At 44.3% G+C, this 22,158-nt stretch overlaps 1 protein-coding gene across 2 annotated transcripts in view; it reads left to right on the forward strand.

Annotated features, from left to right (window-relative positions):
* NCKAP1 (NCK associated protein 1) overlaps positions 1-22,158 on the forward strand; it is a 249,712-nt gene that overhangs the window by 191,707 nt on the left and 35,847 nt on the right. For both annotated transcript variants that reach the window (XM_063933318.1, XM_063933319.1), the window contains 8 exons: positions 781-926; positions 2,035-2,167; positions 5,814-5,933; positions 7,430-7,569; positions 9,250-9,381; positions 17,675-17,893; positions 18,738-18,868; positions 19,424-19,521. In XM_063933318.1, the coding sequence (XP_063789388.1) occupies positions 781-926; positions 2,035-2,167; positions 5,814-5,933; positions 7,430-7,569; positions 9,250-9,381; positions 17,675-17,893; positions 18,738-18,868; positions 19,424-19,521 (1,119 nt within the window). The remainder of the gene's footprint in view (positions 1-780; positions 927-2,034; positions 2,168-5,813; positions 5,934-7,429; positions 7,570-9,249; positions 9,382-17,674; positions 17,894-18,737; positions 18,869-19,423; positions 19,522-22,158) is intronic.

A 22,158-nucleotide genomic window follows, 5' to 3' on the forward strand; every position in this document is an offset into this window, starting at 1 on the left:
AAATCTTATTTTTAGTATGCTTTAATAGCATAACTGTGGCAAGGCATGCTGGGATGTGTAGTTCCACAGCAGTTGGAGGGCTGCAGGTTGAAGACCCATGGTATAGGCTGTAACCTATTTAACTAATATAAATAACCTTAGAGGTCATAATAAATACACAAGCATAATAGAACCGTAGGAGACAGAACTACACTTTCTAATCACACATTCTCCCACCTCACGGGAGCTCCTGTTTCTTCTTCCTGGTGGCTACTCTCTGGTCCAGTGCACTGATTGGACTCTGATCCACAGACACACAGCAAACGTCATAGAAGAAGCTGCGGCCACTGGGCATGTGTAACAGCTCTGCTCTGTCCCTTGAACTGCATGTTGTGATAGCTGCTCTTGTAATTACATTACATACTATTGTCCTTGTGGTCATAGTTTGAGCCGTTGGCTAAGAGGAAGGGAGTTTCTAGGCAACTGGGACCTCTCCCGCGTGTTTGCCTATGTTATGATCTTTAAAAGAAATCTGTTTTGTTTGGTTCCCTCACTTGTGTGCACCTTCTAGTAGTTTTATGTTCTAGCTTGTCTGGATGTTCATGTTACTGTAGCAGCTGTGCACATCTTACCAGTGTGTCTCTTGTAGTTGGCATCAACGTAAATGAAACAAATGTAGTATATAGTGTCCTGTAAATATCCATAAGTTATCAGGACAAAATCTTGTGCCATGCAGATATCATTTGTTATTCTCCTCGAACAAATTCATGTGTTAAAATACAAACCCTTTGGTTTTCCTAGGCCTACACCAGTGTTTCCAAAGCATCATTAAGTCTTGCAGATCATCGGGAGCTGGGAAAGATGATGAATACAATAATATTTCATACGAAAATGGTGGATTCCTTAGTTGAAATGTTGGTGGAAACGTCTGACCTCTCCATATTTTGGTAAGATGCTATTATCAGAAGTTTTTAGTTCAGGAATTTCTTATTAGAGTAATTCAGTTGAGATCTTCATGGCTTAATGCCCTCGTCTCAATAAAGTGCAAGAGCCCGTTTCCTACTTGTGATATTGTAGCAGAGTAGGTGCATGCACTCACTGAGCAGTGAGAATGTTATAGCAACTGATGTGGGTGTCTTTTCTTGCACCCGCTACCTTGTGCTATCCAGTTCTTAAGTGGTTTTTGCCAGTATCCGTTCAAGGTCCAATACCAGTTAGATCTGTGTTGGATTGTGACTGCAGCAAGGAGAGATTGTAGTCCCTAGAGGTGATGGTGAACCTTCCGTTAATAGAAAGCGGTGGCTCACAGCAACAATCTGATGGTGCCGCTGTAAGCCAGTGGAGATATCAGTGGCCTGATGCGTTTCATTGTATTAATGCAATATCTTCAGAGGCTTTCCTATTCAATCTCCTATTTTATTGGTATATTCTGTTTATTTATCATGTTTGTTGTGTATTTATTGTAATTTTAATGTTTTTATTTACTTTGTACATATAGTGTCACTATGCACTGTTCTCTCTCTGCTTTTTGTGGGGAGAGTAGTTGAGTGGGCCCTCCTCCATCTGTAGGACAACCAGGACACTGCACTTGCCAGTTTTGGTCATTGCGGTTCTCGGGTGTAGTACGGTATGCCGGCGGCCGGGCTCCCGGCGACCAGCATACCGGTGCCGGGAGCCCGACCGGCAGCATACCAACAGTGTGGCGAGCGTAAAGGAGCCCCTTGCGTGCTTGCTGCGCTCGCCACGCTGCGGGCACGGTGGCGCGCGCTATTTATTCTCCCTCCAGGGGGGTCGTGGACCCTCACGAGGGAGAATAGCTGTCGGTATGCCGGGTGTCGGGATCCCGGAGCCGGTATACTGTGCGCCGGGATCCCGACATTCGGCATACTGAAGACCACCCGTGGTTCTCGGCTGCTTCTAGACTAATGCAGGCCAAAAAATTATAATTTTTATGGACATGTATCTTACGATTTGTGTGATTACATAACATATCTTGCTCAATGAAGGATTTACATTTTCATACTAGTGTGTAATAAAAGGAGTTTCCTTATTTAGCTTCTACAGTCGAGCATTTGAGAAGATGTTTCAGCAGTGTTTGGAGCTGCCATCCCAGTCAAGATACTCCATCTCATTCCCTCTCATATGTACTCACTTTATGAGCTGCACTCACGAGCTTTGCCCAGAAGAGGTAATTATCCTTTTGTTTGTTTTGCTGTGTGTCTTACGTGTAAATGGGACCTGTCACCAGACTATGGGGCATGTGTTTTTTTTTTTTCTTGAAGATGTGATTTGTTTTAATAAGTGTTCCAGAAAACTCTTTCTCCCCACTCATTCTCTCAGTAGATAGTAGATGGTAGTAGATGTGGGCAATGTTATCTCCCATTAAAGTAAAATGTGGACGTAACGAGGTTTATTGCAGACACCATAAAAAGCCAAATTAAGTCCCCGTGGGGCCCTGATGCATTATGCTGTTGTGGGTCTTCTTCCCAACTTATGTTGTCTTAATAAAATACTAACCTGTGTAGTGTTAATTCTAACATCCTACACCTGTCACAACCTGTGCAGTTCCTCTTTCCTGCCTGGGGTGTCACTCTGCTCTGGTACATCTAGAACACTCTGGTCTGTATCTCAGTGCTGAGCTACAGATCAGGATGTGCTAGAAGCACCAGAGCAGAGAGCGACACCCCAGGCAGGAAAGAGAAAGTGCATGATTTGTGATGTGCAAGCTGTGAGAATGAACACGATTTGTTTGACAGAATATCTCTCCCTCTTTACATATAGCCACCCTAACATTCAGCACTGTGCAGAGGATTTTATTCCTTCACCGCAAATCTCTGCTGCATTGGAGTTTAGTGGTTGCTCCGTTATACTACACAGCTAAGATTTATAGATAGCAGGCAATTTATCTTTGTGTACTTGTTATGTGTTATAAACATTACATTTGTGCTTCAAGCCAGTTGGATGATGGGTGATACACAGGTTCTTGCTATGACTTTTTTGGAGAACCAATTGAAAGTTTCTTCCTTCTTGAGACCTAAAAGAATTTTATATGACAGGTTATGTAAAATGATCACGTTGTAGTAGTTCTACATGTAAGCCTTGTATGATTTTCATTGCACATTTATTAGAGCATTTATGGATACGAAACACATATACTTATGAGCCCTACACATTTAAAGATCCGCCGACGGGCGACCCGGCGGCGAAGGGGCAGTGACGGGGGAGTGAAGTTGCTTCACTCCCCTCGTCACCCAGCTCCATAGAAGTGCAGGCAAATATGGATGAGATCGTCCATATTGGCCTGCATGCACAGCCAACGGGGCACAAGCGATGAACGAGCGCGGTGCCGCGCATCGTTCATCGCTGGTGCCTCCACACTCAAAGATATGAATGGTATCTCGTTCATTAATGAACGAGATCGTTCAGATCTTTGACGATTATCGGCCAGTGTGTAGGGCCTATTACACTTGCCATAATATCACATTAATCCGGGACACCTGTGATTTACACAGGTTCTGCAACTGGCTAAATTCAAGCCTGCATTTCACCTGATTTTAATCATCCACAGAACCTGTGTAATTTATAGCTGTCCCAAATTAAAGGGATATTATGACAGGCCTACATAAACTGATAAAGGCTCTCTTGTCTGGAATGCTTGGGACTTGTGTTTTCTAGGGTATCCGGTCTCTAAGTTGACAACACTTAGGTCGACCACTATTGCTTGACAGTAAGTAGGTCGAAATGGTTTCTAGGTCGACGTGACAGAAGGTCGACATGAGTTTTTCCCACTTTTCTTTATATATATATATATATATATATATATATATATATATATATATATATATATATATATATACTTTGAACTTTTTCATGCTTTTACGATCCACGTGGACTACAATTGAAAACGAGCGCAGCGAGGCACCTAGCCCGATGCATGGCGAGCGAAGCGAGCCATGTGAGGGGGGATACGGTGCACTAATTGGGGTTCCCAGTCACTCTACGAAGAAAACAACACAAAAAAATCCTCATGTCGACCTTGTACATGTCAACCTATAGACCCTGTCGACCTAGAAACCATGTCGACCTACTTACTGTTGATTAATAGTGGTCGACAGTAGAATTAATAGTGGCCTAGACACTGTCGACCTAAGTGTGGTCGACACTATGATCCACACCCTTTTCTAGATAAGGGTTTTTTCAGTCATTTTGACTACCATGACTAAAATATACTAGAAATCATTACCTGTATTTCCTGACATAGGCCCTAGCATTGCTCCTCACGGTGATTGTAAGGAGAAATGCGTTCTAATCCTGTATTTGTTTATGGCAGAACGCGCTGTACTGCAGCGACAATGTTACTTTTGCATAACTGGTTTAGAGAAAAGAGATCCCATAATTATATTTTAAAATAGGGATATAGCTGAAAACGCACTAAGTAATATGCACATATTTAGGCCATAATGGCCACTTTGCCCCACCAGCAAATTCAAAACGTGCGTTTGTCAGAACCAAGTTTTAGCTTTACGGAGCCGTCATATGTAGGACAAACTTACATTGAGAGGGTAAATAAAACTGAAAATGCAGTAGGACTTCCAGTGATCAATACATGTATGAGGCCGCATACTAGTTACGCCAAGTGACAAATGCAAAGACGAACAAATTGGGTTTATGCCGGAAACAGTGTCTAAAAAAAAAAAAAATGAAAGTAAAAGCCATTTGTGTTCATTTCAGTTATGCTCTATGTGCATACATAGGATACATAATAAAAAAAAGTGTGGATTATTAGATCTACACTAAAAAGGTCTACGGTCAATATGTCAACCACTAATGGTCGACAGAGTCAAATGGTTGACATGGAATAGGTAGGCAGTAGAAAGGGTTGACTGGGTCAAAAGGTCGACACAAAAAAGGTAGACCCTCCTTTTTTTTGTGGGGGTGGGGGGGTGTTTTGTCGCTTTTCTGCCGTAAACAAGCCCCATTAGTGTAAAGCGTCCCCCCGCATGGTTCGCTTCGCCCACCGTGCAGTTTACTATTCCCAGTCATAGTCCACGTGGATGGTAAAGTATGGAAAAGTTGAAAAAAGACTTGTCGACCTTTTCAACTGTCTACCTTTTACATGTCAACCTAATGCACGTCGACCATTGGTGGTCAACCTATTGACTAGATCTTTTTAGTGTAGATCTATAGACCGAATACCATTAACATGAAGGCCAGCAATAGCTATTTTCTAATAGGGCTACCAAATTGATACAGCATTATGTTCATCGACCTTTATGTTTTATATTGCATGGTATCAAACGTAATCACTGCACATGAGATGAGCAGTGCTGCATCTGGAAAAGTAATAAGTACTGTGCTCCATTGATTGTTTTATAATTCAGTCCTACCTGCTATGAAGTGATGAGCCGCTGAATGGCGCCAGTATCTGCCACACATACCGCAGCAGGTGCGGAAAGCCTTGTGTGCAGTTTAGGAGGCTGATTACAGTAGAATTAATCCCTACTTTAACCACAGTAGTTACTGCGATGTCAGTAAGACTCCGTAAATTGGATTAGTGCTAGTAATTGAAGTGGTGTATCCGTTCCTCTGCATCTTGTTGGCACATATCCGTTTACAATGAGTCTATAAAGCTGCCGCCGCTGCTGAACAGATATCATACCAATAACTACTGTGTGATAGCGACTGTTATATCCTACAGCAGCAATCACAGAAATGTGTAACCGTAATGAGAGCCTCACTGGACCTCCCCCACGTGTGTGATCTCTCTCCGTCACTGTGCACTACACAAACAATCTGTCATTTGCTCTCTGCTGACCGTGTCTCCTCTTTCCCAGAGACATCATATTGGGGATCGCAGCTTGTCTCTGTGTAACATGTTCCTGGATGAAATGGCAAAACAAGCCCGGAATCTCATCACAGACATCTGCACAGAACAGTGTACGCTGAGTGACCAGGTGAGAGAACCTTCACTGCTTCCATTCAGCCGTTCCTGAAGAGGAAATTTAAGCCTAATCAAAGACCAAATAAAAACTTGACTGGAATAATCTACAGCGCGAGAGTCATCGGTACATGGCACTGTAAGGAATATGGTATATTCCAAATAGGGGATATTGAGGTATAGAGAAGTTTATGAAGGGATGTGTAGTTGACCCAAGGTGTTACCAGTTTATATGTACCAGTTGAATTCCCCACATAGAGGTGAGGAGCAGCATTAGCATTTTATTATATATTATATAGGCAGATATATAATAGATATATAATATGCAGTAAATACTGACTTACACCAGTTCTAAAATTTAGGGGTATATTCAAGTAGGGTCGGATGCATTCCAACATGCATTTGTCAGAATGGCTCCGACTACCCCTATTCAATCTCTTCTCAATTCAACGTTTAAAAAGTCGAATTGAGATGAGGAGGGGGGGGGGGGGAGGAGAGAGAAGCCCGCGGGCAGATGGAGAAGAGCAGCGTTACAGTAGCGCTGCACAAGGACGTCTCCCAGCCGCCCGACCTCGCGGCAGTGTCCACCTGGCTCCAGCAAGTTTGACCTCACTTGCTGGAGCCGGGTGTACGCTGCCGTGAGCGGCGCGGCTGTGAGACATCCTGCTGTAGCGCTTCTCTGCCCTGTATGCCCGCGGCGCACATCTCAGTCTGACATTTTTTTTTATGTCGGACTGAGATGGTCGAAAAGGGGGCCAAAACCTGTCGGTTTTGGCCCTGTTTTCGACACAAGCACGTGGATCGGCAGCTATACCGCCGATCCACGAGCTTTTCGACAAGTCGAATACCTCAACTTGTCGAATATATTGAATAGGTTGGAACCCCTTCCGACCTAAAAAAAAGTCGAAAACTGCCGTCTTTTCGACAGATGGCAGCTTTCGACGTCAATTGAATATACCCCTTAGTCTTGTGACTGGGAGCTGCCATGATCACTTAAAGAAAGGAAAGTACCAACCAGTCAGCTCCTACCTGACATGTTACAGACTATGTTTGAAAAATGAAAGTTTGGAGCTGATTGGTTGGTACTTGTCTCTCTCCAAGCTTTGATGCCTCTCCCCCCAAAAAATAAGCAGTATTGTGTTATAAGGTTTGAGGGCAAGAAGCCCCCTGCAGGCTCGCGGCGCTCACCACGCCCAGCTGCGGGGAGTGGGAATAGTCCCTGCTGCACGGCATGCTAACCGTCGGGATTTTCAGGGGGCGGGATGTAGGGGGAGGTATTGTGACTGTCGGTTTCCTGACCAGTTTTATTTGTATCTAATGGATGAAACAATGTATTTGATTTTTATTCAATTTACAACTCCTGTGTGTTCTTGTTTTCTGCTTTTATTGCATGACAAACACATTCTCTTTGGCATAGCAATGCAAACAGCGAGGTAGAATGCCCACCTGAACAATTAGAATATATATGAGCAGCATTCGTTCCATTGATGCATCTTTATTATTCTACTGTAGCTGCTGCCAAAACACTGTGCCAAAACCATCAGTCAGGCAGTGAATAAGAAGTCGAAAAAGCAGACCGGAAAGAAAGGAGAACCTGAGAGGGAAAAACCCGGCGTTGAAAGCATGAGAAAAAACAGACTGCTAGTAACAAAGTGAGATTCACGTCCATGTTTTTTTTGTGTCATTGTATATACTAGTCTCTTAGATTAAGTTGTAAAATGATTTGTACCGTTCAGTCTGTCATGTAATAATTGTGCCTTCAGCCTACATCATTTGTTTAGTCCACAGGTTCTCAAACTCGTCCTCAGGACCCCACACAGTGCATGTTTTGCAGGTAACCCAGCAGGTGCACAGGGGTATTAATTACTCACTGACACATTTTAAAAGGTCCACAGGTGGAGCTAATTATTTCACTTGTGAGTCTGTGAGGAGACCTGCAAAACATGCACTGTGTGGGGTCCTGAGTACCGAGTTTGAGAACCTGTGGTTTAGTGGGATGAAGTTAATCATTGAAGGCCTACTACATCCAGTGAAAAATGGTTTTGCTGTTGCCCTGTTGTGGGTTTTATGTTTCTAACTTCACACAGGTTGCAGTAGTGGACCCCAGTGTATTGGAGCAATTTGGTAGTGCTACTGTGCCAGAACATCTGCTTAAAACGCATCTGTTATGCGATCCCTAAAATACATATATCTGTTGCTATCTAGTAGTTGTAAATGTTTAGGAAGAGAGATGCAGATGCATACCCCTAGCACTAATGACAATGATAGTAAAAATTATGTAAATAAACCCTCAAAATTAACATGGAGTATAATTGAAGTTCTTAGCACACATTAGCGCAAATATGCGGGCTCATGTACCGCGGCCAGGTGACTTTATCACATGGGTCCCTAACATTCCTAATACTATCACATTCTATACATTTATCTAGGACTTACCTCTAAAATAGGGCCTTATCAATGTGTGATCTGAAATGCAGGAGCCCAGCTAATTAAAACACCTGAGGGTGAATTGGAGGGGTGCCAATACCAGAGGAAGGAAGCCTCGCCTTCCAGTGTACAATATGTACACAAATATAGTGGAAAAGGGAGGGGGGGTGGTTCTGGATTGCACACCCTATTACTAAAGATATCAAGAGGTGCTATCATGCTGAGGCTTCTAATACTATGACCGGAAGTGTGCTGCATGGACTCAATTCATGCAAGTGCACATGGAGGAGAGGCCGATCCGAATGAATCCCCTTTTGCATTCCAGGTCTCTCCATAGGAAAGTGTGGTGCTCAACAGGCTAACGCCACCTGAATATGGTGTTCCCGCAATCAAGCTCCAAAAACAGTTTTCTGACCTTGATGGATAGAGGGTGGCCCTGTTGGATTTCAGTGATGGATAAGCCTGTTAAATAAACCTTACAGAAACTACTGTTTCTGCATTTTTAATTGACCGGTTCATCGTAATGATTGGGCCCCTTGGTCTTACAGTATATGAATCTGGTGAGAATACTCACTATATAGGCACTTAAATGTATCAGACCTGAGAAGGACTGTGCGTGAGCTCTTAATTATAATAGATTGTTAATTTGGTTGGACAATCACCATTTATGTATATATTTTCCTGTTTAATTTAGTGATGGTAAAATTTCTTGTGTTCAAGTAAATAAACGAGTTAGGGAGCCAACATCTGTGCATCATACTAATACAGGAAAGCTGTTTTGTCAGAAGGCATAATCAATGATCGTTAAATCAGCACAGTCACACTGAGATTTATTATTTCATGTCTTGAAAATAAACAGACAGTTGGTTTAATCAATTCTTGGAAACTTTCTTTTCTTCCCACAGCTTGGATAAACTGCATACGGCACTTTCAGAACTCTGCTTCTCTATCAATTATGCTCCGAATATGGTGGTATGGGAACATACGTTCACTCCTAGAGAATATCTGACCTCACACTTGGAAATTCGCTTTACCAAGTAAGTGCTGAGCTCCTGGCACGGGGCTTCAACTTTTTATGGAGTTCCCAAAAAGTAGAAACACAGATATTTCACCTGTAGCATTGCTGGCACATAGTAAAGTAGTTTTACAATGTAAAATTGTGAGTGGAATTTATGGATTATCGCACATCTGTTATATCGGATTGGGAGTTGATGGAGCTTTTAAATGGAATGTACTACTGGAATAGTGAATAAAATTGTTATTTTTTATTAATGACTTATACGAAGGTGATACAATCTTTATCGCCATGCTTGCACTGATTTCTATAGTAATTGTGCATATAGTTGCAACTACAAAACGTAAAAAAAAAAATAATTAAAAATTGCTCCATATTTGTAGCTTAGCTGTGTACAGGCTCCTTACAGGAGAAATACCATCCTCCATGGGGAGGAAGCTTCACATCCACCGCACTCAAGAAGATGAAACTGGAGGCTGTGAGCACACACAGTTCAAGTCCCGAGGAACTATAGGAGGACTGAATGGTAGTCACAAGTCCGACACACCCTGCAAGAGTCTGCACTTCTAGTACTCTGGAAGAAAAGGAGTGCTAAATTTTTTAAGGAACTCTTTCATTTTTCAGCAAAACCAGGAGAGAACAGGAAAGAAGTAGATGGAAACTTGTTCATTTCACATCAAGAGATGCAAGTCTTCCAGGCTTGGAACATAGTTCTTATTACGCCATTTGATAACCCCTTGTTAAGATTTATGGCTTCAATTGCTACAGAATTACAGCAGGGCGCACCAAACTCTTGGGCAGATATATTAACCCTGAAGAAGTGATACACAAGTGATAAGTGGAAGGTGATAACGCACTAGCCATTCAGCTACTGTCATTTTTCAAATACGTAATGATTGGCTGGTGCGTTATTACCTTCCACTTATCACTTCTCCAGGCTTAGTACATCTGTCCCTCTGATAGTAAAACAGTCTCTGAGTTAGCAGATTGTTCCATAGATGAAGTTGCCATAACAGACACAATGACGTATTTAGTTTGTGTTCGTCTCACAGCTGTGTTGGGCCACTAGCAACCCCAGTACACCTTCTGTTTTTACCTATTTGAGAATAAGTTTGGAGGAAGACGGTACATTTATGTGGAAATCCTTTCAACAAGGAATGCATGTGGGTCCATCACAGTTCTCGAGCAGAATCGGTTTACCTTGTGGTATAATTTTCATGCCATCATCTCCATATCTGGATGACGCTATCTTTCCTTAGTTTGTTGGTTTAGAAACCAATCTCCTGGGTATGCCTGCTGAGGTAGCCGGCTTTCCAGTGTTATTCCCCTGATTGGACACGACAGACTGCTGAGCGTCTGCTCAGCACCATTATCCTTCTGGTTTTCTTCATTGCAAGGGAGCTGCTTGTATCTCCATGGTGGTTGCTTAACACGGTCGCAGTTGCGGTGGGTGGATGAATCCTTATGGGCTTTCACTGAAAAGAAGGCATACTGCAAGGCCTCGGATGTCAAGAACATCCATCCCAGGACAGAAGAGAAAAGTGATGGGATGTATCGGAGTCAGAGATCATCGGAGGTGCGGGATACTGGCCGATCTCACATGTTTTTTGTAAAGGGGCAATTGCTATCAAGGCATGGTTGTGCCTTTTAAGTGATTGCCCTTTTTTTAAAAGTCAGAGATCAGCAGACATCCCGCACCTCTGGCGATCTTGGACTCTGTTATAACCCGTCGAAGATGTCTGATTGATTGTGAGCTTAATAGACCATTTATTTTGTGTAATGACTTTCTAGTCAGCCGAGAGAAAAAAACTTAACAGCTGACCCAGAAAGACAAGTTTCAGGGAAGTGGCCAGTTAGGATTTGCGGGTCTCCGAATATTGTGCTCAAGCAAGGTCTGGGGACTTTGCCTTGTTTGAAAGGTCACCCATGTAATGGATAACCTTTCGGACCTCAGAAGGGCATCCATGAAAGCCATTATATTGGAATAGCTGAGTTGATGTTGGCAGAGGCTGAAACTAGAAATGATGAGACACAATCACCAATCTCATATTCCATTTGTCCACTTAAACATAACTGAGGAGGTTCAAAATGAGGCAAAGGGAAGTGATTGGTTTTTGGACCCACTATATTTTTGAATAAAAACTTGTTTCCCTTTGATTTGTTGCACAGAGCTGCTGGAGATGTAGATTAGGAGTTTCTGGCAGTGTCTGTTTTGTTGCGCTTCAGTCAGTGTTCTAAAGTGTACCAGGAAGGTGGCCTATCACCATTTTCCACCAGTATGGTGTCTTCTGGCCTAATGGTGCTTAGTGTGGGGCTACCTTATCCAGGCTTCGTTACCCTGCCAGGAGACTGCACCACGTCGGGGGAAATGAAGGAAGTACTCAGAACAGCACCTCCTCAGACCACTCTGGGCTTCAGACAGCCCAATGAGGCATTCGGCTTCCATGTGATAGCAGCAGTAAAGAACAAATGCCAGAACGGCTAAGCAACAAAGCACCCTGCCCTGTATGCATTCTTAGAAACAAACCTGGTTTCTCTTTCATCCATCTGGGGGACGCTGCGCCATTACTTGTGGGTTAGAGGTGTGTGGTTGTGGAGTTTGGCACAGAACTATTAAAACCTGACTCCTCCCCCCTCTAACCCCTCCCATCTCCTTCCTGCCTAGCCAGCACCTCAGTTTTAGTTTTGTGCCTGTGGAGTACAGACACAGTTTTTATTTTTTCTTTATTTTTCTTTATTTTTCTATACCTAGTCCCTGTTTACAGGTGACAGGTATAAATGGAACAAGGATGCTGTCAGAAAGGGCCACCATACCTTGGTCACTGGGGCCTTTTGATTCACACGACAGATCAAAGAGGTACTGGACAGCCACAATCTGTCACTGGCAGTATTGGGCTGTCCCTAACGGTTTTTATTATTTATTATTTATTAATATTTATTTATTTTACTAATATTAGTATTATTTTTACTTTATCTCCCTTCCCCCCCCCCCCGGCGCAAGCCCGCCAGCGGGAGCTGTGCCGGAGACCTGTACCCATACAGCCGCAGTACTGTCTGAAGGGCTGTGGGGACGGGACGGGGATCCCGGAGAAGCCGCCGCAACAGTCGCTATACTTAGCAACGCGCGGCGGCCCGAACTTCCGGTTGGTCGCGAGAGGAGAGCAGGGACGGCTTCCCGCTCTGTTCTGCCCGCGCGTGCGTCATGATGCCATCTACAGTGACAGGGGGACGCTGTGCTCGCTACCTGAACAGAACAACTTGGGGTGGCGGCACGCGAGAGCCGCAGACTTTCGGCTGCAGCGTGCCTACTGAAGCTGACAGGCGCTTCATTGTTCAAGAAGGGACGGACTCCCGCCCTCCACTACCACGCGCGCACTCTCGTCCAGGTATGCAGGGCTCCGGCCGCCATCTTCTCCAGAGGCAGTACGGGGGACACTGTGCAGCGCTCACAACAAAGGCTGATCACCTAACAGCAAGTATATTTTGGGACACAGTATAAATTCACTGTAGATTTACATTGTGTCATGCTATACTTTTAGGGGAGGTAATTTTTGCAATATATAATATGCATTGAACACAGTATGATTCATAGTATATTACAATATACAACAATATGTCAAAGTATTGGAAAAGAGAATAAATGAATTAATTACTTATGAAATCTACAAAGGGTAAGACCGCCTCGGTGGTTTATTTTTTCCTGCTCACTATGGGGATCATAGCTAGCAAAGGGAAGCCCGGACGCAGGTACTCTGTGTTTCATGCTCTGGGGCATCTGTGGCGGACCAGCAGGAAAGTTCCGCGGATCAGTCTATGCCTCTATGGCTACAGTGGAAGCTCTATGGGCTCGAAATATGGGCTCAGTCTCTAAACAAATTTGTTAACTCTGCCGGCAGTTCTTCTGCTACAAAACGGCCGCAGCCGTTGCCCGCTATAACTTTTCCGGAGGAGTAGTTGGAAACATTCCCACTGGAGGATGGGGAAGTAGACCCAGAGTGGGATAATAGGATGAGGAGTTTTTCTACTAGCTCAGGTGTTAGATTCTGATATAAGCCATCCGTCAAACTCTTAATATTCAGAGTTCGGAGGTGGCGGGTTCTTCCTCTGCCTTTTTCAAAACACAAAAAAAAAAAAAAAAAGACAAGTTACTGTCTTTCCCCCTTATTCACACTTTGCGGATATTTGAAAGAGCCCTGACTTAAGTCGGATTCTCCTGTCCCAGCCCCAAAATAAATTTTAATTTATATAAGGGGGATACAAGATGTTGAGAAACAGACCCAAAAGGTAGACGCTCCTATTCACATTTAACAAAAGCTACGGTTATTCTTTTTGTACATGGGCAGTGCTGCTGGTGTGATGCTTGGCATTGCTGCCTTAGGGCGCTGAGGTCGTGGGTTCAATTCCCACCATGGCCCAAACTGTGAGGTTTGTACGTTTTAGTTGAAAGATCCTACAGATAGGAAGATTGAAACAATGATTAAATCTATGTTATCTTTATCAGGAATTTTCTACTCCCAATTCTAGCTAGCACTTGGGTCTTCATGGCCGCGGATGACTGGCTGGCACAGGTTGTATCTTGAATGCAGTCCCACGATCCATCGGAAGTCATTCAATTAGAAAAATGAGACCTTGTTAGAGTCTACTGCGCTACAATCCTGTATTTCTGCCTTGACCGTGACAGCAAGACGGTCTCTTTGATTTCGGGTTTGGGAATGCCGTTTCTGACTCGGAACAGAGCTTGACGGCGATACCCTTTGAAGGTGAGTTCTTTTTGGGTCGGAATTACAGAAGAGACTACAGGGGGCAAGAGCCCTTTTCTTCCATTTGCTCCTCAGAGACCGAAGACCACGAGGTTTCGGTCCTTTCGTACACAGGACAGAGGTAGTTTCCATCCCTTTCGTTCTTTCTCCAGGTTCCCACGAAGAGAGGCATTCAGAGGTAGAGGAACACAGGCGGCTCTTAGACCAGCCAGTAAACCTGCCGACATACCTACTGCATGACTGTTAACGATCTCTGGAGGGATCAATGACGATTCGGGCTCGGTTACGGCAGTTCAAGGAAGTGTGGCTCCTGTCAAAACCAGATCTGTGGGTGACGGAGGTCATATCCAGAGATTATATGTTACATCTCGAGGAACCAATCCCATATCGTGTGTTCGTCACTCCTCTCCAAAAACGCTCCCTCCAGACGTTGAGCTCTTCTTTATGCAACAGCCACTCTCTTACTAAATGGAGTGATTCTTCTAGTTCCCTCTCAGCAGAGAGGTCGGGATTTTACTCAGGTCTTTTTCTTGTGGACAAACCGTTTCGGCCAAAAGGGTTTGAATCCATATCTCTCAACCCAAAAGTTCAGAATGGAATCCATCCATTCGATTATCGCTACATAAAACCAGGGGAATATTTGGCTTCAGTGGACGTAGAGGACGTCTACCTGCATGTTCCTATTTGGACAGGTCGTCAATCTTGTCTGAGATACGCAGTCGGTCCTTGCCATTTTCAGTTTCTCTTCCCTTTGGTCTATCCACGGCTCCTCAGGTATTCACAAAGGTCATGGGCCGTGTGGTGACAATTCTGCGTAGCCAGGGTGTCAGCATTACTCCGTATTTAGATGATCTTTTCATCAGGACTGTCAGAGTGAATCCTTCACCAGAACTTGCGTCTCACGATAGAGACTCTATAGTCATTCAGATGGATAATAACTTTTCCACAGTCATCTTTACTTCCTTCCCAGAAAATGATATTTCTGGGATTCTTATTCGACGCTACCAACCAGAAAGCGTTTCTTCCTCACGGACAGGACCTCATCTCGAATTACAGCTAATCCGCTTGTCTGTAAAGACTCGTCGGTCGCTTCGCTGGTGGCTTCACAGCCCAATTTGACCAAAAAGGGTACCGTTCACGATTTGCTCTTGAGGGATGGTCACCACAGACGCAAGCCTCAGAGGTTGAGGGGCGGTGTTTCAGACTCCTTACTTTCAGACGTTCTGAAACAGTCGAGTCTAAGTTACAGATCAACATCTTGGAGTTGAGGGCAGTCCGGTAGGCACTCCTTCGGATTCAAACCATGGTAAAGGGTAATCCAGTACGGGTTCAGCCCGACAACGCCACGGCAGTTACTTAAATAAAGGAACTCGAAACTGGACCGCCAGGAAGGCAGTCGCTTAGATTCTCACTTAGGCAAAACATTGGGTTCAGATTATACCCGTGATTCACATTCCAGGAGTCGAGACCTGGGAAGCGGTTTTCTTAAGCCGTCACACGGTGCATAAGGGAGAGAGGGGGCTTCACCAGGAGGTGTTTCTGACTCTAGTAGCCCGGTGGGGGATGCCCGATGTAGATCTGACGGCGTCTTGTCTCAACAATAAACCTCCTCTCTAAGGGTCGCGTACTCAGGACCCTTAAGCAATTCTAATCAATGAACTGACGGCGCTGTGGCACTTTCAACTGGGATATGTGTTTCCACCATTTCCACTGATTCCACGTCGGCTTCAACGCGTTCAGAGAGAAGGTCTTCCAATCATTCTGGTGGACCCAGATTGGCCACGATGACAGTGGTACACTCTTCTGCACAATAGGGTCGTCGAGGAACCATCCCGACCCCCTCTGCTCTAGATCTTATGATTCAAGGACCATGTCACCACACAGGTTTGGTCGGCTGACTTTGACGGCTTGGTTCTTGAATCCAATATTTTAAGGGGAAAAAGGTTTTTCTCGTCCTGTTGAGTAAAGATAACCGGTGGCTTCTGGAATTTACATTGCTTGGTGTGAAAAGCGTGGTTTAACACCGGATGTGTTTAGAGTTTCCTCGTCTGTTATCCTGCATTCAGGAGGATCTCAATGAGGATCTCAGACTTCTTCACTAATGGGGTCAAGTTTCTACTTGGTCGACTCTTCTTCATAGGAGACTGGCTATCACTCCAGAAGTTCAGACGTTCCTTCAGGGAGTTCTTCGGATTCAGTCACCTTTTTTTGTTCCTCCCTGGGACTTTAACTTAGTCCTTACGGTTTTTTTTAGAAACCTCCATTTCAACCTTTGGAATCTGTACAATTGCGGTATATAACGTTCAATGTCTTCCGATTGACAATTTCCTCCAAAAGATGAGCATCTAAATTGGCAGCTCTTTCTTGCAGACCACCCTTGTTGGATTTTCATGATGATCGGGTGGTTCTGCGAACAAAACCTTCCTTCCTCCGAAGGTTGTGTCAGCGTTTCATCTAAATTAGGACATTGTCCTTCCAGCGTTTACTCCTCCTCCTTCCGGGGAGGATTCCCATTGGCTCTCTTAGATGTGCTTAGGGCCTTACTGATTTATTTATCTCGTACGAATTCTATCCGTCGTACGAATGCATTGTTGGTTTTTAATGGCTGCGTCCAAATGAGATTGGCCGGATTCCAAGTACACAGTGACTCGTTGGGTAACTACGACCATCACAGAGTCTTCTAATGTTTCAGTTCCTGACTCGATTCAAGCTCCTTCGACTCCAGCTATTGGAGCTTCTTGAGATGTTCGCGGGGCTGCGTCTATTGAGCAGTCGTGTAGGGCGGCGACCTGGTCGTCTGTGCATACGTTTTAAAAAGGTTTTACCGTTCTCACACTTTCGGTTTGGAGACTGCCCCTGTTGGGCGTCAAATTTGGCTGACGGCTATGCCGTCTATGTCTCCCTCCTCTCATTTGCTTGCTTTGGGAAATCCCACAAGTAATGGCGCAGCGTCCCCCAGATGGATGAAAGAGAAATAGGGATTTTTGTTTACTTACCGTAAAATCTCTTTCTCTGATTCCATCTGGGGGACGCTGCGATCCCTCCCATATGTTGTCTGGTTTAACCAGTTAATTGTTTTCGGTCTATCTCCTTTGGCTTGGCTAAACGTTAACTGAGGTGCTGGCTAGGCAGGAAGGAGATGGGAGGGGTTAGAGGGGGGAGGAGTCAGGTTTTAATAGTTCTGTGCCAAACTCCACAACCACACACCTCTAACCCACAAGTAATGGCGCAGCGTCCCCCAGATGGAATCAGAGAGAGAGATTTTACGGTAAGTAAACAAAAATCCCTATTTTCCTGCATGATTGGGATATACAAGAGGGAGGAACTTCACCCGTTTTAAGATATTCAAAGTACCAAAGCCCTTATGGGGGCTCTGGATCTAGGTGTTATGATCACAGTAATTCTTATTCTCTATAAAGAATGCAGTATGTGGTTAATGTGTTGTGAAGAATTAAAGTGAACCTTAGTCACGTCCAAGTGTTTGGCACCCAGCTGTGTTTTTCTATAGCATTCCTAGAGACATAGGTAATACATTAATTTCTTTCCTCCACACAGGTCTATTGTTGGGATGACCATGTACAATCAGGCCACACAAGAGATTGCAAAGCCTTCTGAGTTGTTGACCAGTGTAAGAGCCTACATGACTGTTCTTCAGTCCATAGAAAACTACGTGCAGATTGACATCACAAGGGTGTTCAACAATGTTCTCCTTCAGCAAACGCAACACCTAGACAGCCACGGAGAGCCGACCATCACCAGTCTATACACTAATTGGTAAGCACTTATATCAGCCTCTCCTCTTATTTGTTACTTACATTAGATATCCCTTTATGGACTCCTGTCTTTTGTCACTGCTCACTTATTATACTGTCCATCTTCCAAAGTACATTGTTCTGAGCACGGTGAAAGATAAGTTTGATAGTTACAGTAAACACAACTTGATGTGCAATTTTACCGTATGAGGAATAGAATATCCCCCAATCCATCCTCCACTTTATCCCATTGATGCACCACTTTCCCAAATCCTCAGTCCTGCTCAACTCTCCTACCTGTGTCCTGTGAAACTTCTATGTCCATGATCTGTCTCACCATGTACTCTGCCACTCTGTCTCCTCATTTTTCCCCATACGCCTGACCACCATATGTTCTTCAAAATATTATGTTCTGGATGTTCAGTCATGTGTACTCGGCCAGTACCCTAATGCCAGTTGTACCCCACTCTCCGCTGCGGTCTACCTCCATACTGCTCTGCCTATCATGGCTTGCTTTAGTTCTTGTTAAGTCCTCTGCTTCAAACTGTAGCCAGTAACCTTCATGCCAACCCTCCTATCCCCCTCAGCAGAGCTACTCTTTCTCTCCACTTCTCCTGTCCTCTATGTCCACAGCTGCTCAACCCCTGTCCTGTGCCCCCTGTCAGCAGGCGCTCATCCTTTCTCCTTTTTCCAAAGTATCTCCTAATAATGTTACTGAATATATTATAATGCACATTGACAATGGTGTATGATCACACGGAGCAACAATTCATGTAGCAGATCCTATGTATTATTTTTTGCTGAATGTTCTAAGTCCTGTTGAGCAGCTTAAAATTACATTTGTGTGTGTTCTGCTTTTCATCTAGGTATTTGGAAACACTACTGAGACAAGTGAGCAATGGCCATATAGCTTACTTCCCAGCGATGAAAGCCTTTGTAAATCTTCCCACTGAGAATGAGCTAACCTTTAACGCTGAGGAATATTCCGACATATCTGGTAAGCGAGATAAGAGGGGGTGCAGTAGCAGTTAGGAGGGATCTGTATCTTCCGCACAGAATGTTCTCATTACATCATTCAGTTCTTTGTGTGTTAGGAAGTGTTACTTTGTCACTAAGTGACCTATAGATTAATAGCAGGCTTGCCGTTTAGTTGTGGTAGCATATGCACTGCTAATGTGTGACGTCACCTTTTTTCCTTTACATATTTTGGCCTGCGATTCGCCATAGTCTGTCATGCATTAAGCCATATTCCCCAAGCGTCAAGATCACATATGAATCCTAGTTTAACAAACTAGCTGAAATTCTCTTTTTGTTTTCAAATGTGTGTGTGTTTGGGGGGGGGGGGGGGGGGGGGGGATTGGGGTGTTTTTGTCGCTAAGAAATCAATCTACTTGTATATGTCTGCATAGTGGAACTCCTGTTCTATGCAGTGCTTGGGATAGAGGGCATTCTGAAACTATGTACATGAGCGTTTGTGGTTATGGAATTTGTTTAATTGTAAGCGTTGTATTTAAAAAAAAATATATATATTTTTTTTTTCCCGAATCTACAGAAATGAGAGCACTTTCTGAGCTGCTGGGACCATACGGTATGAAGTTTCTCAGTGAGAGTCTTATGTGGCATATTTCCTCCCAAGTGGCGGAACTGAAGGTATGGTTTCCATAATTGGTAAAATAACAATACATATACTTTATTTTAAATTACCTGTAGGCGCAGAATGTAGTTTTTGTGTTTTTTCGGGAAGGGGGCGGGGGGTGGTGTTTTTTGTTTTTTTTTCTTCCTGGTATTGTCAATGTGTTTATTTCAGTCTATAGTCGCTAGTGCTCAGTTTTTATATCAATTCATGCATCATAGTTTTGATTTTCAAATGAATGTAATTAATAAGCCAGACAAGGCCATTATGTTTTTGCTCTTTTGCCCAATATTGTGATGCAAAAAAAAAAAAAAAGTAGTTTCTTGAGGTTGTTGGTTGGTCCATAGGGCCTAAATTCAGACTTGATCGCAGCAGCAAATTTGTTGTCTAATGGGCTAAAACATGTGCAGTGCAGGGGTGTAGACATATTATGTACAGAGAGAGTTAGGTTTTGGGTGGGGTGTGTACAAACTGAAATCTTAATTGCAGTGTAAAAATAAAGCAGCCAGTATTTACCCTGCACAAAAAAACAAATTAACCCACCCAAATCTAACTCTCTCTGCACATGTTATATCTGCCCCACCTGCACTGCACATGGTTTTGCCCATTAGAGAACAAATTTGCTGCTGCAATCAGGTCTGAATTAGGCCTATAGTACGGTAATAATTGTGGTGTTACTTTGAGAGTTGTCTTTCTAGGTGCATAGTTATTTTCTCTGACGTCCTAGTGGATGCTGGGAACTCCGTAAGGACCATGGGGAATAGCGGCTCCGCAGGAGACAGGGCACATCTAAAGAAAGCTTTAGGATCACCTGGTGTGCACTGGCTCCTCCCCCTATGACCCTCCTCCAAGCCTCAGTTAGATTTTCTGTGCCCGACGAGAAGGGTGCACACTAGGGGCTCTCCTGAGCTCTTTGTGAAAGTTTTAGTTTAGGTTTATTATTTTCAGTGAGACCTGCTGGCAACAGGCTCACTGCATCGAGGGACTAAGGGGAGAAGAAGCGAACTCACCTGCGTGCAGAGTGGATTGGGCTTCTTAGGCTACTGGACATTAGCTCCAGAGGGACGATCACAGGTTCAGCCTGGATGGGTCACCGGAGCCGCGCCGCCGGCCCCCTTACAGAGCCAGAAGAGCGAAGAGGTCCGGAAAAATCGGCGGCAGAAGACTTTCCTGTCTTCAGATAAAGGTAGGCGCACAGCACCGCAGCTGTGCGCCATTGCTCTCAGCACACTTCACACTCCGGTCACTGAGGGTGCAGGGCGCTGGGGGGGCAGCGCCCTGAGACGCAATAAATCGATAGAAAACCTTTTATGACTAAAATAAATGCATCACATATAACTCCTGGGCTATATGGATGCATTTAACCCCTGCCAAAACATACAAGAAAACGGATGATAAGGACGCCGAGAAAGGGGCGGAGCCTATCTCCTCAGCACACTGGCGCCATTTTCCCTCACAGCTCAGTTGGAGGGAAGCTCCCTGGCTCTCCCCTGCAGTCACTACACTACAGAAAGGGGTTAAAAAAGAGAGGGGGGCACAAATTAGGCGCAGTATAAACAATACAGCAGCTATAAAGGGAAAAACACTTATATAAGGTTATCCCTGTATATATATAGCGCTCTGGTGTGTGCTGGCAAAACTCTCCCTCTGTCTCCCCAAAGGGCTAGTGGGGTCCTGTCCTCTATCAGAGCATTCCCTGTGTGTGTGCTGTGTGTCGGTACGTTTGTGTCGACATGTATGAGGAGAAAAATGATGAGGAGACGGAGTAGAGTGTCTGTAATAGTGTTGTCACCCCCTGGGGGGTCGACACCTGAGTGGATGTACTGTTGAAATTGCGTGACAGTGTCAGCTTTGTATAAAAGACAGTGGTTGACATGAGACAGCCGGCTACTCAGCTTGTGCATGTCCAGACGTCTCATACAGGGGCTCTAAAGCGCCCGTTACCTCAGATACAGACGCCGACACGGATACTGACTCCTGTGTCGACGGTGAAGAGACAACCGTGATTTCCAATAGGGCCACACATTGCATGATTGAGGCAATGGAAAAAGTTTACACTCTTCTGATAATATAAATACCACCAAAAAAAGGGGTATTATGTTTGGTGAGGAAAAACTTCCTGTAGTTTTCCTGAATCTGAGAAATAAAATGATGTGTGTGATGATGCGTGGGTTTCCCCCCGATAACAATTGATAATTTCTAAAAAGTTATTGGCAGTATACCTTTTCCCGCCAGAGGTTAGGGTGCGTTGGGAAACACCCCCTAGGAGGGATAAGGCGCTCACACGCTTGTAAGAACAAGGGCTCTACCCTCTCTTGAGATGGCCGCCCTTAGGGATCCTGCTGATAGAAAGCAGGAGGGTATCCTAAAATGTATTTACACACATACTGGTGTTATACTGCGACCAGCAATCGCCTCAGCCTGGAGGTGCAGTGCTGGGTTGGCGTGGTCGGATTCCCTGACTGGAAATTTGATATCCTAGATAAGGACAGTATATTATTGCCTATAGAGCAATTAAAAGATGCATTTCTATATATGCATGATGCACAGCGGAATATTTGCCGACTGGCATCAAGTATAAGTGCGTTGTCCAATTATACCAGTAAAGTGGTCAGGTGATGCGGATTCCAAACGGCATTTGGAAGTATTGCCTT

The sequence above is a fragment of the Pseudophryne corroboree genome, chromosome 7 (genome assembly GCF_028390025.1).
Source record: "Pseudophryne corroboree isolate aPseCor3 chromosome 7, aPseCor3.hap2, whole genome shotgun sequence".
Taxonomy (NCBI): domain Eukaryota; kingdom Metazoa; phylum Chordata; class Amphibia; order Anura; family Myobatrachidae; genus Pseudophryne; species Pseudophryne corroboree.